Here is a 12,061-nt window from a genome sequence, read left to right on the forward strand (position 1 = left end):
CTCCTTCTTTTCTGTAACTATCCGATACATGCAAAAGGGGACCTTAAAGGGGTCATGTCAACCACAATGCAGGCGTTTATGCCTGTAATGTTAATGACATGGTCCCTTTACGTCCCTGTTTAAGGCTTCCCATCCTGCCACCTCCCATTAAGCATCTGCACCTTCCTCTGCTGGTGCCCAGCAGAGAGAAGCACTGTTGCTCAGTGGTGGCGGCAGCAGGATGGGAACTCAGAGAGAAGTTCCATGGTGCTTCCCTCTCAGCTCCCATCCTGCTGCCTCTGCCACCGCAAGCCCACAATGAGCTACCACTGTGTGCACAGTGACAGCTCATGGGGGAGGTGGGTACCAGCTCGACAGATGTCCATGGACCTCTGGGTGGCATGCACCCTGGAGTGAGTGGAGGGCAAGGCGGCAGCAGGTGAGTTCGTCCATTCCTAGATCAGGCCTCTTGTTTTAAAACAATGTCCATGCACACACAAAATATCCCTGTACATAGAACTGCAAGACAAATCCTGGACGAAATCCAAGACACTGGATCAGGCCTCTTGTTTTTTGTTTGTTTTTTTAAATACACATGCACACACAAAACTTCCCTGTATGTAGAGCTGCAAGATAAACCCTGCAACAAGAAAATATGATGACCCATGCATATAAATTACTTTTATGTATGATTATGATTATATGAAAATATATATGATTCTCTTCTGCTGATCATGTGGAAGGCCAAAGAATGATACAGGGCAATAAACTCTCATCATCTGGCCAGCTGGAATCTTATTTGGCAAGTCCTCTTCCTCCTGAGATTTTGCCAGGCATTACTTTAGAGTGATAAGGGATAGAAACTTGCTCTATTGTTATTGTTGTTTCAATGAAACTTCAGATTTATAGGAAGCTGAAATCGATGGCAAGTTAGGACCCCAACATGGGGTAGGGTGGGGGAGTTTAAAAATATTTTTCTATTTTGATTCTGAAATTGAAACTTCTGTGTTCCCTGCACAAGGAACTCTGGGACTGATAGTCCTTGATGGAGCATGTCATATCCTTATGCACAAAGCACATGTGTGTGCATAAGTCTCTCACACTACAAGTCCAAGTTTAGCTCCATAAGTACTCTCTCCATGTCCCAGAGGAAGCTCTGGGCCAGTAATGTCCTGTTCATAAAGTTGCTTATTCTGTTCTAACACAGATTCCGATTGGCTCCAGTGATTCTCATAAGATCTGAACAATAGCTGCATAGATTAGGGATGGAGGAGAAATGTGTTTGGTCTGCATTTAATATGAACTCAGCCAGTTCATACCTTCCAAATCTATATGCCCAAAACTGGACTTTTCAGAATTTTACAATGCACTTCAAAACTAGCGATGGCGCAATGCACATTTTTGAGAATGCACATATTTGTATATGTGTGAAAATGCACATTCTTGCAAAAATGCACATTTTCTTGCATATGCAAATATGCATTCACAAAATGTGCATTTTCGCATATGCAAATATGATATGTGCATTCACAGAAATGCACATTTTTGCACATACACAAATATGTACATTTTTGCGACCGCCATTTTATTTTTCAAAAAATGGCAACCGCAGAGCTCGATGAGGCAGCCAGGGTGAGTACAGGCTGCTCGCCAAGCATGGGAGGGGCTCGGACGCAGTCCAAGGACTGGCGAGTGGGGTAGGGGCTGGGCAGGCACCTGAAGAACCTGGACTGGGGTGGGTTTGCACATCCCTATCAAAAAATGCATCAAAGTGTGCATATTAAAGAAAAGTGTGCACAAAAAAGCATATATTAGGGGCAAGTGTACACAAAACTGCATTATATGAGGGACAAATTGCATGTAAAAACTGCATACAGTGAAGTTGTTTAAAACACATTTGCTTCAATGGCATTTAAGTGATCTAGCTACACAGGACTGCAGTTTAACTACCAGAAGAAATGATGTAAATTTATCATAGATGGGGTGAATGTTAAACTGAAGGGTTCCTCAGAAGCCTCAAGTTTCCCACCACTTTTACTATCAGTATAGCACCATGCCTTTATCTTCTATTCTTCTTCAACAAAGCCTTAATTTTCCAAGTGAGTTTGTAGATGAGGGCCCAGTGGTACCAAAGAGTTTTTAAAGCTTGCATTGTGGTTTTGAGCAATATATCATCAGGGCAATGATGCTGGGATGATATATTGCACTAATACATCATAAGAGCACTATCGCTCTTGTGATGTATTAGTATAATACACTATCAGAACACTATCACTGATGTATTACTCAAAAGAACCATTTTTAACCTTTTTTAAAAAAAGCATCTTTAGCTTATACCAAAAACCATGGGCAGCAATAATAGTAACAACAAATAATGAATTGTTCAGCTCTCTGTCAGTAGGGTAGCTTGGAAAAGCCAAAAGAGCTCTTTAGAGCACCTCATTAAGTCCACCCCAGCTGCGATTTCTTTATATTCCAATGAGTGAATGGCCCTTGCAAGCTGAACCTTGCACAGTAAGTGATATGCATTAGCTTTTCTAATGAGCCATCAGTTTGTGGACCTGGATTTAACTGCAAAGTTAAGGTCTCATTTGCTGAGGCTAACACAAAGTTGTTGCTAGAAGAATAGCTACCAAACTATCCCCTGCAGCTAGGGGTAATGCTGAACCCTTAATAGTCAATATACATGCAGCTGCCCAGGACACTGGAATTAAAGAGGATTCCCTGATCTAGCATTTAAGAACACCCTTCTCCAGACTAGGAATATACGATGCTGGGAATATAACTTTTAGAACTCAGTTCAGACAGATAATATTTGGGCTGCAATTCTATATTCACTTACCTGGGTGTAAGACCCATTTGATTCAGTGGGAGTTACTGAATGACCTGTGTCACTGTAGCTTAAATGAGATGACCTATATAATATGTAAATTAGCTACTGCCTTTTAGCCTATGTGGTGACAAGCAAGTTGCCCACTTTTGTCTGGAAAGACTTGCAAAACCTATACTATATAGGTGGTGCTCCCTTTTCCCCTGATTTACAGTCCATGTTGGGCTCCTGCCATAACGCCATGGCAACCTGTGCCGATTTATATTTATACTCCACTCTGATGCTTCCAAAGCAGCACACATGAACAGCATGAAGATGTTCTCCTCTTGTTTGTCCCCATCAGCTTTACTTCTGAATATCAGATGTTATGGACAAATTGAGGAAAACTTCATAGCCCCTGCTTATGAACTCCCAGAGACATTTGATGGGCTGCTATGTGGTAAAGATGGATCTTGGTCTATTCTTCTGTTTTTAGAGTCTCCTTCACTTCCACTCCACCCAATACTCTTGACTTGCCCATATTATCCCCCTTATTTAAATCTATTTGTTGGCACCCAGGCTGGGAAATCCTTACACATGTCACTTTGAAAGACTTGACAGTCAGCTGTGAGATATACTGTCATTTCAACGAGCCATGAAACTTAGATTGACAACTGCTAATAATTCCTCAGAGCCTCTCAACTTCCTCTCAAAATCTCATATCACCATGGAGCTTTTCTCTTCTTTCTTATCCTCTTGTTTTCTCTCTGGAGTTCTTACACAGAGCTAAAGAACAGATTTACCATTTTCTTATGAAAAATGAATGCCATGGGAGTCAGTGTTTAATAATCATAGAATCATAGAATAGTAGAGCTGGAAGGGGCCCACAGGGGCATCAAGTCCAACCCCCTGCTCAATGCAGGAATCCAAGTCAGAGCATCCCTGACAGTTGGCTGTCCAGCCTCATCTTGAATGCCTCCAGTGTGGGAGAGCCCACTACCTCCTTAGGTCATTGGTTCCATTGTCGTATTTCCTGGTGTTCAGCTGGAATCTGGTTTCCTGTAACTTGAGCCCATTATTCCATGCCCTGCACTCTGGGATGATCAAGAAGAGATGCTGGCTTTCCTCTCTGTGACCACCTTTCAAGTACTTGAAGGGCGCTATTCTATCTCCCCTCAGCCTTCTCTTCTCAAGGCTAAACATGCCCAGTTCTTTCAGTCCCTCCTCATAGGGCTTTGTTTCCAGTCCCCTGATCATCTTTGTTGTCCTCCGAACCCTCTCCAGTTTGTCTACTGTGATAATGGAATCACAGTGAAAATATCTCAAAATATACATTGTATTTATTAATTTATTCAACATATTTATTGTTTTATTTATTATTAACATTTATATGCCACTTTGTCTGCTAAAACACCATCAAGGCAGTGTACAACAACTGAAAACAATAAAACAATTAAAAAAAATTAAAACAGCTAAAACATTTGGAAAGGCTAAATTGAAAAGATGCATCTTTGTCCCTTTCTGAAGTTCTTGAGGAAGTGTATTCCAATGTTGTGGGAAGGTGGGACAAAAGAGAAAGCCCTTTCATGCATCCCTGACAAATGGGCTTTTGCAGGTAATGGCACCCTCAAAAGGCCTCTCCTGTAGATCTTCATTGTCAGGCAGATTCATAATGAGACAGGTGGCCCCTTAGATAGCCAGGTCCTAAGCCATTTAGGACATTGAAAGTCAAAGCTAACACCTTGAATTACACTGGGAAAGCAACTGGCAACCAGTGCTGGTCTTTCAGGACAGGTGTAATATGCTCCCAATAGCATGCCGAGCTGCCCACCCACAACCCCCATGCTGGTGAAGAGAAATCATTGTTGACTTGCACAGGGGGAAACTAGCCTGGCAGGGACCTCAGCACAGCCTGACGGATGTAGTAGTGCCCGCAGACACCCCATTGAGGGCCCCAGGACTAACCTGTTGTTAATGGCCCAAACTCTTATGTATATGTCATTCCAGAGACTACTCGCTTTGGGATAGTTTTTTGGTTTTTAAGTGTGGGTATCATCCTGGTGTATAATGAAATACTTAAATATTTGACCTTGTCTTTATAAACCATCATTTAGGGCAAATGCACTCACTTCGTGACTCTTATAAAAAAAGATTAAATTGCAATAATGAAAACAACCATAAGCATCATCCACAGCCACAAAATAGCAATATCAGCATTGGCCCATCTGTTTCACTAGAAGATGATGATCAGTATTAATTTGTGTGTTTGATTTTGTTTTAATTCTTTAGCATGTCCATGTTCATGTACTTGCAAGGAAGGCTGGAGATTTCAGCAAGAATGACAGCATCTATGATGAGGTACGTCTGAGATAAAAAAAGCAATAATTTGATTATTTAAGGGCATAATCCTATGCATGTTCAGAGGGACAAAAAGTCCTACAACTCCCAGCATTCCCAAGACAGCATGGCTGGCTGGGGAATCCTGGAATTGTAGGACTTGTTCCAATTTACACATACATAGGATTGTGCCCTAAGTGGCTGTTGTAGTCTAAAAATGAATCTGAAACTGTCCCAGGTAAAGTGCAATTCTTGAATATGCTGAATTTTCCATTTTCAAAATACGGCTACAAAAGAGGTCTGATTATACCCCAGAGATCTACCTCTTGTAGAACAGGGGTGGGCAAACTTCAAGCTTGCAGGATTTACCTTGTTTCTTACTATACCACCAGAACTCCTTAAGATACACCAACCAGACCAAATGCAAAAGACATATAATTAGAATTAAAGAATTCTGAGCCTAGGAATTGCTTTTGGAGATGAACTGAATGGAGCTCACATGCCTTTCACATCAAGAATCCACTTCTGTTTACATCCCCAGCCTTTTTCATTTCAGTGGTATAATTTGGGCCAGGGGAAATAATTTTGTTGTTGCCATTATTAAACAATTGAGAGTCAGAAATCTTTACCAATCTATTTCAATTCACCCCACGATCTACCAGTAGATCCCAGTCAGACTTCTGCCCACCCCTGTTGTAAATAATGTTTGTTGCTAAGGGAAAACATCAAACATGAACAGTGATGTGGCATGCCAGATTTCAGAACAAGAAAGTTATTATGGAAGTTTCCTGCAAACCCTCCAGAACTTACGTTTTTCATGCCAAGTTGTTGTTGCTTGCAGTTCCTAATGACTGCTGTGTCATCACTTTTTGGTGTGTGTGTGTGAGAAAGAGAGAGAGAGAGAGAGAGAGAGAGAGGATTAGCCTTCTTTTTCATTGAATCAGTGAGGCCATCATGTAGTCAATCAGATATGGCTGGGTGATGTAAGGGGGTCTGATTGAGCCCTAGCAACTGTCCCTGTATGATAGTTTCACACTATGGGGCCTGTTCCGGGATGACCAACTGTTAGTGATCTTATCAACTTTTAACCAAGGTATGGTACAACTTTTTGCTCACAGTATTATTTTCCTGTAAATTGAATCATACTGGCCACTCATGCACATTCTGGGAAGGCAAAAAATTGGTGCCAATCTGCTTCTTAGGTAACTACTTCTCCACCCCTGAATTGATGACCTTACTTATACCACCCAGAAGCTTCAGTTAATGGGCAAGATAGACATGTAATAAATAGATAAATGTCACAAGCGCAACATACCTGTGAAGTAGGGATCAACAAATATGTCAGTTTGCTTTCTCCCACGTTCAAGTGTTTAAAATCTCAAGGTCTTTCCATCCTGCGTATGAAGAAATTTTCAAATTTTGTAAATTCTGAGAAAAAAACAAACTGATACAAAATTCTCATCCATGTACATAAACTAAATTCAATAGGTACAGCCTGTCAGGGAAAAAAAAAGAGGTGACAGTCCTAATTCAGCACTAACATGGTTAAATACACAGGGGTTCAAAACCAGATTTTTAAGAACTAAGCACTCAAAGCCCAGGGCCTGGATAGAAGAATGTCAGTTTCACTTTCTCCTACATTCAGGGTTTTAAATAAATAAATAAATAAATAAATAAATAAAAATCTCAACTTCTTCCTGTTCCATTTATGAAGAAATGTGTGAATCTGATGCAATTCTAATCAAAACTGAACTGAAACAAAATTCTTACTCATCCCTACTGTGAAGTTCCTATGGTTTGGTGATGATAACTTTATCATAAAGCCTGACTACCTGCATGGGAGTCATATTGCATGCCAACATACCTTTCTAGCCCCTGGATCAGTGTCTGAAAAAATCAAGTGGCACCCAAGAGTCTTGAAACTGACCATGCCTGATCAACACAAACTGTGGAGAACAATACAAACTTTGTGGCGGACTGCTGCCATTTTGTGGTCAAACTGGATCTTGGTATCAAAAGAGGCCAAGTACAACCCCTCGGCTTAATGACATTACCATTGCTAAGCTTTTCTATATTATACATGGAAGAAAAGATCATCCATTCCCAAGTATGAATTATTCAGTGTAAAACTTTTAAACCGGCAATGGTATTCAGCATGCGACATCCCCTTCCTTCCCTCTGACATTCAGAGACACAGCAAGAAAATCACTTAGGGAAAGATATTTTGACTTGGCGATCTCATTCAGTGCATTATACTAAATCGTTTTGGTGGCACAGGAATACCTATTAGGAATCACTTTCCATTTCGGGGGTTGGAGGAAGTGGCTTGGCATAAGACTTAGCAGCTTTCTGGTTTCCATTTCAGTCAAGCCGAACTGGTGAACAGAAGCGCATTCATAAGGCGATTTCCAGACACTGAAAATTTTAGTGGCTGGTAAAATAGCTTCCTTGAGCTTTGACTGTCACACACCACTGCCTCTTCAGCTAGCCCTTCTTGAAAACCATTTTCATGAGTGAGGAAGAAAAAACAGACATGCAAATTCTTTCTTTTCAGTCTCCCCAATGGCTTCTCAATACCTGAACAATTTCCAGTTAGTAGGGAATGAATGTTGGCTTTCATAATCTTATGACTTTGTAAAATAGGGATATTTGTAAAGCTATCAGTACTGGGGCTACTGAACCCTTACTAAATAAACTTAGAGATTCCTGTGAAATGTTGTTCAAATCACTTGGTGCAATGAAAGGTCTGTAGAAGACGTTCAGAAGGCAAACATGGAAACAGAAATGTATTTCTCCACCAAATACTCTAAAGAAGTTGCACTCCAACATAGATCAGCCATCCATGTCTATATCACATTTATAGCTCAGGGCAATATCAACAGGATTATCGTATTTGATCCTCCAAAGTTCAGTGAGGTAAATGACTGAGTAGGACCTGAACCCAGGTCTTGTTCAAAAAGTCCAAACCTCCACCAGCACACCACCTAAGGAGCTTTCAGATACCAGCTTTTTCCCATGATGATAGCCAGAAATTCTACCCCATGCCATGGTGACCCACCTCATGGACCATATACAGCTTTGGACTATCTTGCTTTGTATCACAGTTCTTATATCCTGTAACTGAAGGGTGCAATCCTATTGAGATAGTCAGCAGTCTCTGAAGTCAGAGGCTGCCGAACATCCAATGCAGGACGGCTGGAGCACAGAGGTGATCCTCACTTCCATGGTCTGTCTGCCCTGCATTTTTGGCTAGGTGGCCGATTTTGACTGCCTAGCCATGGCCTTAGGGAGGCGCGGGTGAGGCCACATGGTACATAGGAAGCTGTATAATGCCTCCCCTCCCTGCCCCTGGGACCATCCCCCTTTCCCCATCTCTGTGCTCCGTTTCTGAGTGCAGAGATGTAGTCAGTGAGGAGAAAACCACATCAGCTACAAGGGGGAGGGGAGCACGGTTTCTGGGAACTGCATTCGGAGCCCTGGCTCCAACCTCAATTCCCAGAAATTGAAAAATCCTTTGGCCCTCTAGACAGTGTCTAGTGGCCATAGGATTGCTCCCTAAGTTGGAGGACTGGCAACCACTAGGTGGCCGGGGAGGGAGGGATGAACCAAGAGTTTTTAATTTTGTGAGGTAGGGCTGCAGTGAGCCCACATTTCAAAACATGGTGAATTCCTGGTGGATTTTCACTGGATTTCCCATTGAGGCTTTCAATTTCTGCAAATTGAGAATAGATTTTTATCCAGATTCAGGAGGTGTTGGTAGCACTGATACGAATTTGCAGATTACTGATGGCACTTCTGTCCTTTGCAGTCAAAGATGGAAAAGCTCTATACAGTCAGTAAAAACAAGACCTGGAGCTGACTGTGGCTCAGATCATGAGCTTCTTGTTGCAAAATTTCAGCTTAAATTGAAGAATGTAGGGAAAACCACTAAACCATTCCGGTATGACCTCAATCATATCCCCTATGAATATACAGTGGAGGTGAGGAATAGATTTAAGGGATTAGACCTGAAAGAGAGAGTGCCTGAGGAACTATGGACGGAGGTCCGTAACATTGATCAGGAGGCAGCAATGAAATCCATCCCAAAGAAAAAGCCAAGTGGCTGTCTGATGAGGCTTTACAAGTAGCTGAGGAAGGAAGGGAAGCGAAAAGCAAGGGAGAAAGGGGAAGATATATCCAACTGAATGCACAGTTCCAGAGAATAGCAAGGAGAGACAAGAAGGCCTTCTTAAATGAACAATGCAATCGAGGAAAACAACAGAATGGGAAAGACTAGAGATCTCTTCAAGAAAATTGGAGATGTCAAGGGAACGTTTTGTGCAAAGACGGGCATGATAAAGGACAAAGAAGGCAGGGACCTAACAGAAGCAGATGAGATTAAGAAGAGGTGGAAAGAATACACAGAAGAACTATACAGGAAAGATCTTAATGTCCCTGATAGCCATGATAGTGCGGTCACTGAACTTGAGCCGGACATCCTCGAGAGTGAAGTCAAGTGGGCCTTAGGAAGTATTACTAACAACAAAGCTAGCGGAGATGACAGTATTCCAGCTGAGCTATTTAAAATCGTAAAAGATGATGCTGTTAAAGTGCTGCATTCAATATGCCAACAAATTTGGAACACTCAACAATGGCCGCAAGACTGGAAAAGGTCAGTTTACATTCCAGTTTCAAAGAAGGGCAACACCAAAGAGTGTTCAAACCACCGCACAATTGCACTCATTTCACATGCCAGCAAGGTGATGCTCAAAATCCTACAAGCTAGGCTTCAGCAGTATGCGAACCGAGAACTACCGGAAGTACAAGCTGGGTTTCGAAGAGGCAGAGGAACTAGAGATCAAATCGCCAACGTTCACTGGATCATGGAGAAAGCAAGAGAATTCCAGAAAAACGTCTATTTCTGCTTAATTGACTACACTAAAGCCTTTGATTGTGTGGATCACAACAAACTGTGGCAAATTCTTAAAGTGATGGGAGTACCAGACCACCTTACCTGTCTCCTGAGAAACCTGTACGAGGGTCAAGAAGCAACAGTAAGAACCAGACATGGAACAACCGAGTGGATCAAAATTGGGAAAGGAGTACGACAAGGCTGCATATTGTCACCCTGCTTATTTAACTTATATGCAGAGTACATCATGAGAAACGCCGGGCTGGATGAATCACAGGTCGGAATTAAGATTAAAATTATCAACAACCTCTGATATGCAGACGATACCACCCTAATGGCAGAAAGCGAAGAGGATCTCAAGAGCCTCTTGTTGAGGGTGAAAGAGGAGAGTTCAAAAGCTGCTTTGAAACTCAACATTAAAAAAACGAAGATCATGGCATCTGGCCCCATCACTTCCTGGCATATAGAAGGGGAAGAAATGGAAGCAGTGACAGATTTTACTTTCTTGGGCTCCAAGATCACCGCAGATGGTGACTGTAGCCATGAAATTAAAAGACGCTTGCTCCTTGGGAGGAAAGCTAGGGCAAACCTAGACAGCATAGTAAGAAGCAGAGACATCACCTTGCCGACAAAGGTCCGTCTAATCAAAGCTATGGTTTTCCCAGTAGCAATGTATGGCTGTGAGAGCTGGACTATAAGGAACGGGATGTCCCTTCCGGCGGCGGGTCCGGCCGGCGGTTCGGCGGCTGTTCGTGTGGGGTGGGAGCGGCAGCCGGTCTTTTGACCGGCTGCCGCTGCCGCCATTCCAATAAAAGAAAAAAAACGCCCCCGTGATAGGCTACGTGACGATTAATGTAGCCTATCACGGCTAGATTTGCAAAGTCAGCCGTGATAGGCTACGTAAATCGTCACGTAGCCTATCACGGGTGACTTTAAAAAAAAAAAAAGCGCGTACGGATAATGGCGGCCCCCATAGGGAGCCACCATTCGCATTCCTTATTTGGTCGCCGTAGTCTACGTAAAGATTTACGTAGACTACAGTGACCAAATAAGGAACGCGAATGGCGGCTCCCTATGGGGGCCGCCATTAGCGTACGCGCTTTTTTTTTTAAGTCACCCGTGATAGGCTACGTGACGATTAACGTAGCCTATCACGGCTGACTTTGCAGATCTAGCCGTGATAGGCTACGTTAATCGTCACGTAGCCTATCACGGGGGCGTTTAAAAAAAAAAAAAAACTTTCGAGTTCGCGGCCGGGCAAGGCAGGAAGCCTCCTCCCCGGCCTGAATTTCGGCTGGGGCGAGGTGGGAAGCCTCCCCCCCGGCCTGAATTTCGGCCGGGGCGAGGCGGGAAGCCTCCCCCCCGGCCTGAACTTCGCGGGGGGAGCAGCGAAGCACCTCCCCCCCACCGCGAACAAGCTTCGACGAAAGGTAAGTGACTTTCGTCCACCCCTAACTGCAAGGAGGTCCAGTCAGTCCATCCTAAAGGAAATCAACCCTGAGTGCTCATTGGAAGGACAGATACTGAAGCTGAAGCTCCAATATTTTGGCCACTTAATGCGAAGAGAAAACTCTCTGGAAAAGACCCTGATGCTGGGAAAGACTGAAGGCAAAAGGAGAAGGGGACGACAGAGGATGAGATGGCTAGATAGCATCACCGATGCAATGAATATGAACTTGAGCACACTCTGGGAGAGAGCGCAGGACAGGAAGGCCTGGCGTGCTATCGTCCATGGGGTCACGAAGAGTCGGACACGACTGAACGACTGAACAACAATGAGGGCACTTCACCTGAAGAAACCCAAATTTGAAAATAAAATTGATTCTACCTTGTAGTAACTCAAATTCATTCCAGGCAATTTCAAATCAACCCTGAACTATATCCTGGATAACCAACCTGATAGTCACCATCTAATCAGGCCAACTTTCCAGAGGCAACATTGAATTGGCCAATAAGCCGATTTATAAATATGGTCCTTTGTTTTGCATTTGCAGAAATGTAACAGTTACACTGATGCATTCCCCAGTAGGAGAATTCCAGACCCT

At 43.0% G+C, this 12,061-nt stretch overlaps 1 protein-coding gene across 1 annotated transcript in view; it reads left to right on the top strand.

The window, feature by feature from the left end:
• The window catches only part of FHIT (fragile histidine triad diadenosine triphosphatase), a 1,278,194-nt gene that overhangs the window by 1,026,330 nt on the left and 239,803 nt on the right, over positions 1-12,061 (top strand). Inside the window, exon 8 of the mRNA XM_084840497.1 lies at positions 5,078-5,146. Coding sequence (XP_084696623.1) covers positions 5,078-5,146 — 69 coding nt within the window. The remainder of the gene's footprint in view (positions 1-5,077; positions 5,147-12,061) is intronic.

Source organism: Heloderma suspectum, chromosome 2, assembly GCF_057233095.1.
Source record: "Heloderma suspectum isolate Gila_16-S chromosome 2, 16-S_ref, whole genome shotgun sequence".
Taxonomy (NCBI): Eukaryota; Metazoa; Chordata; class Lepidosauria; order Squamata; family Helodermatidae; genus Heloderma; species Heloderma suspectum.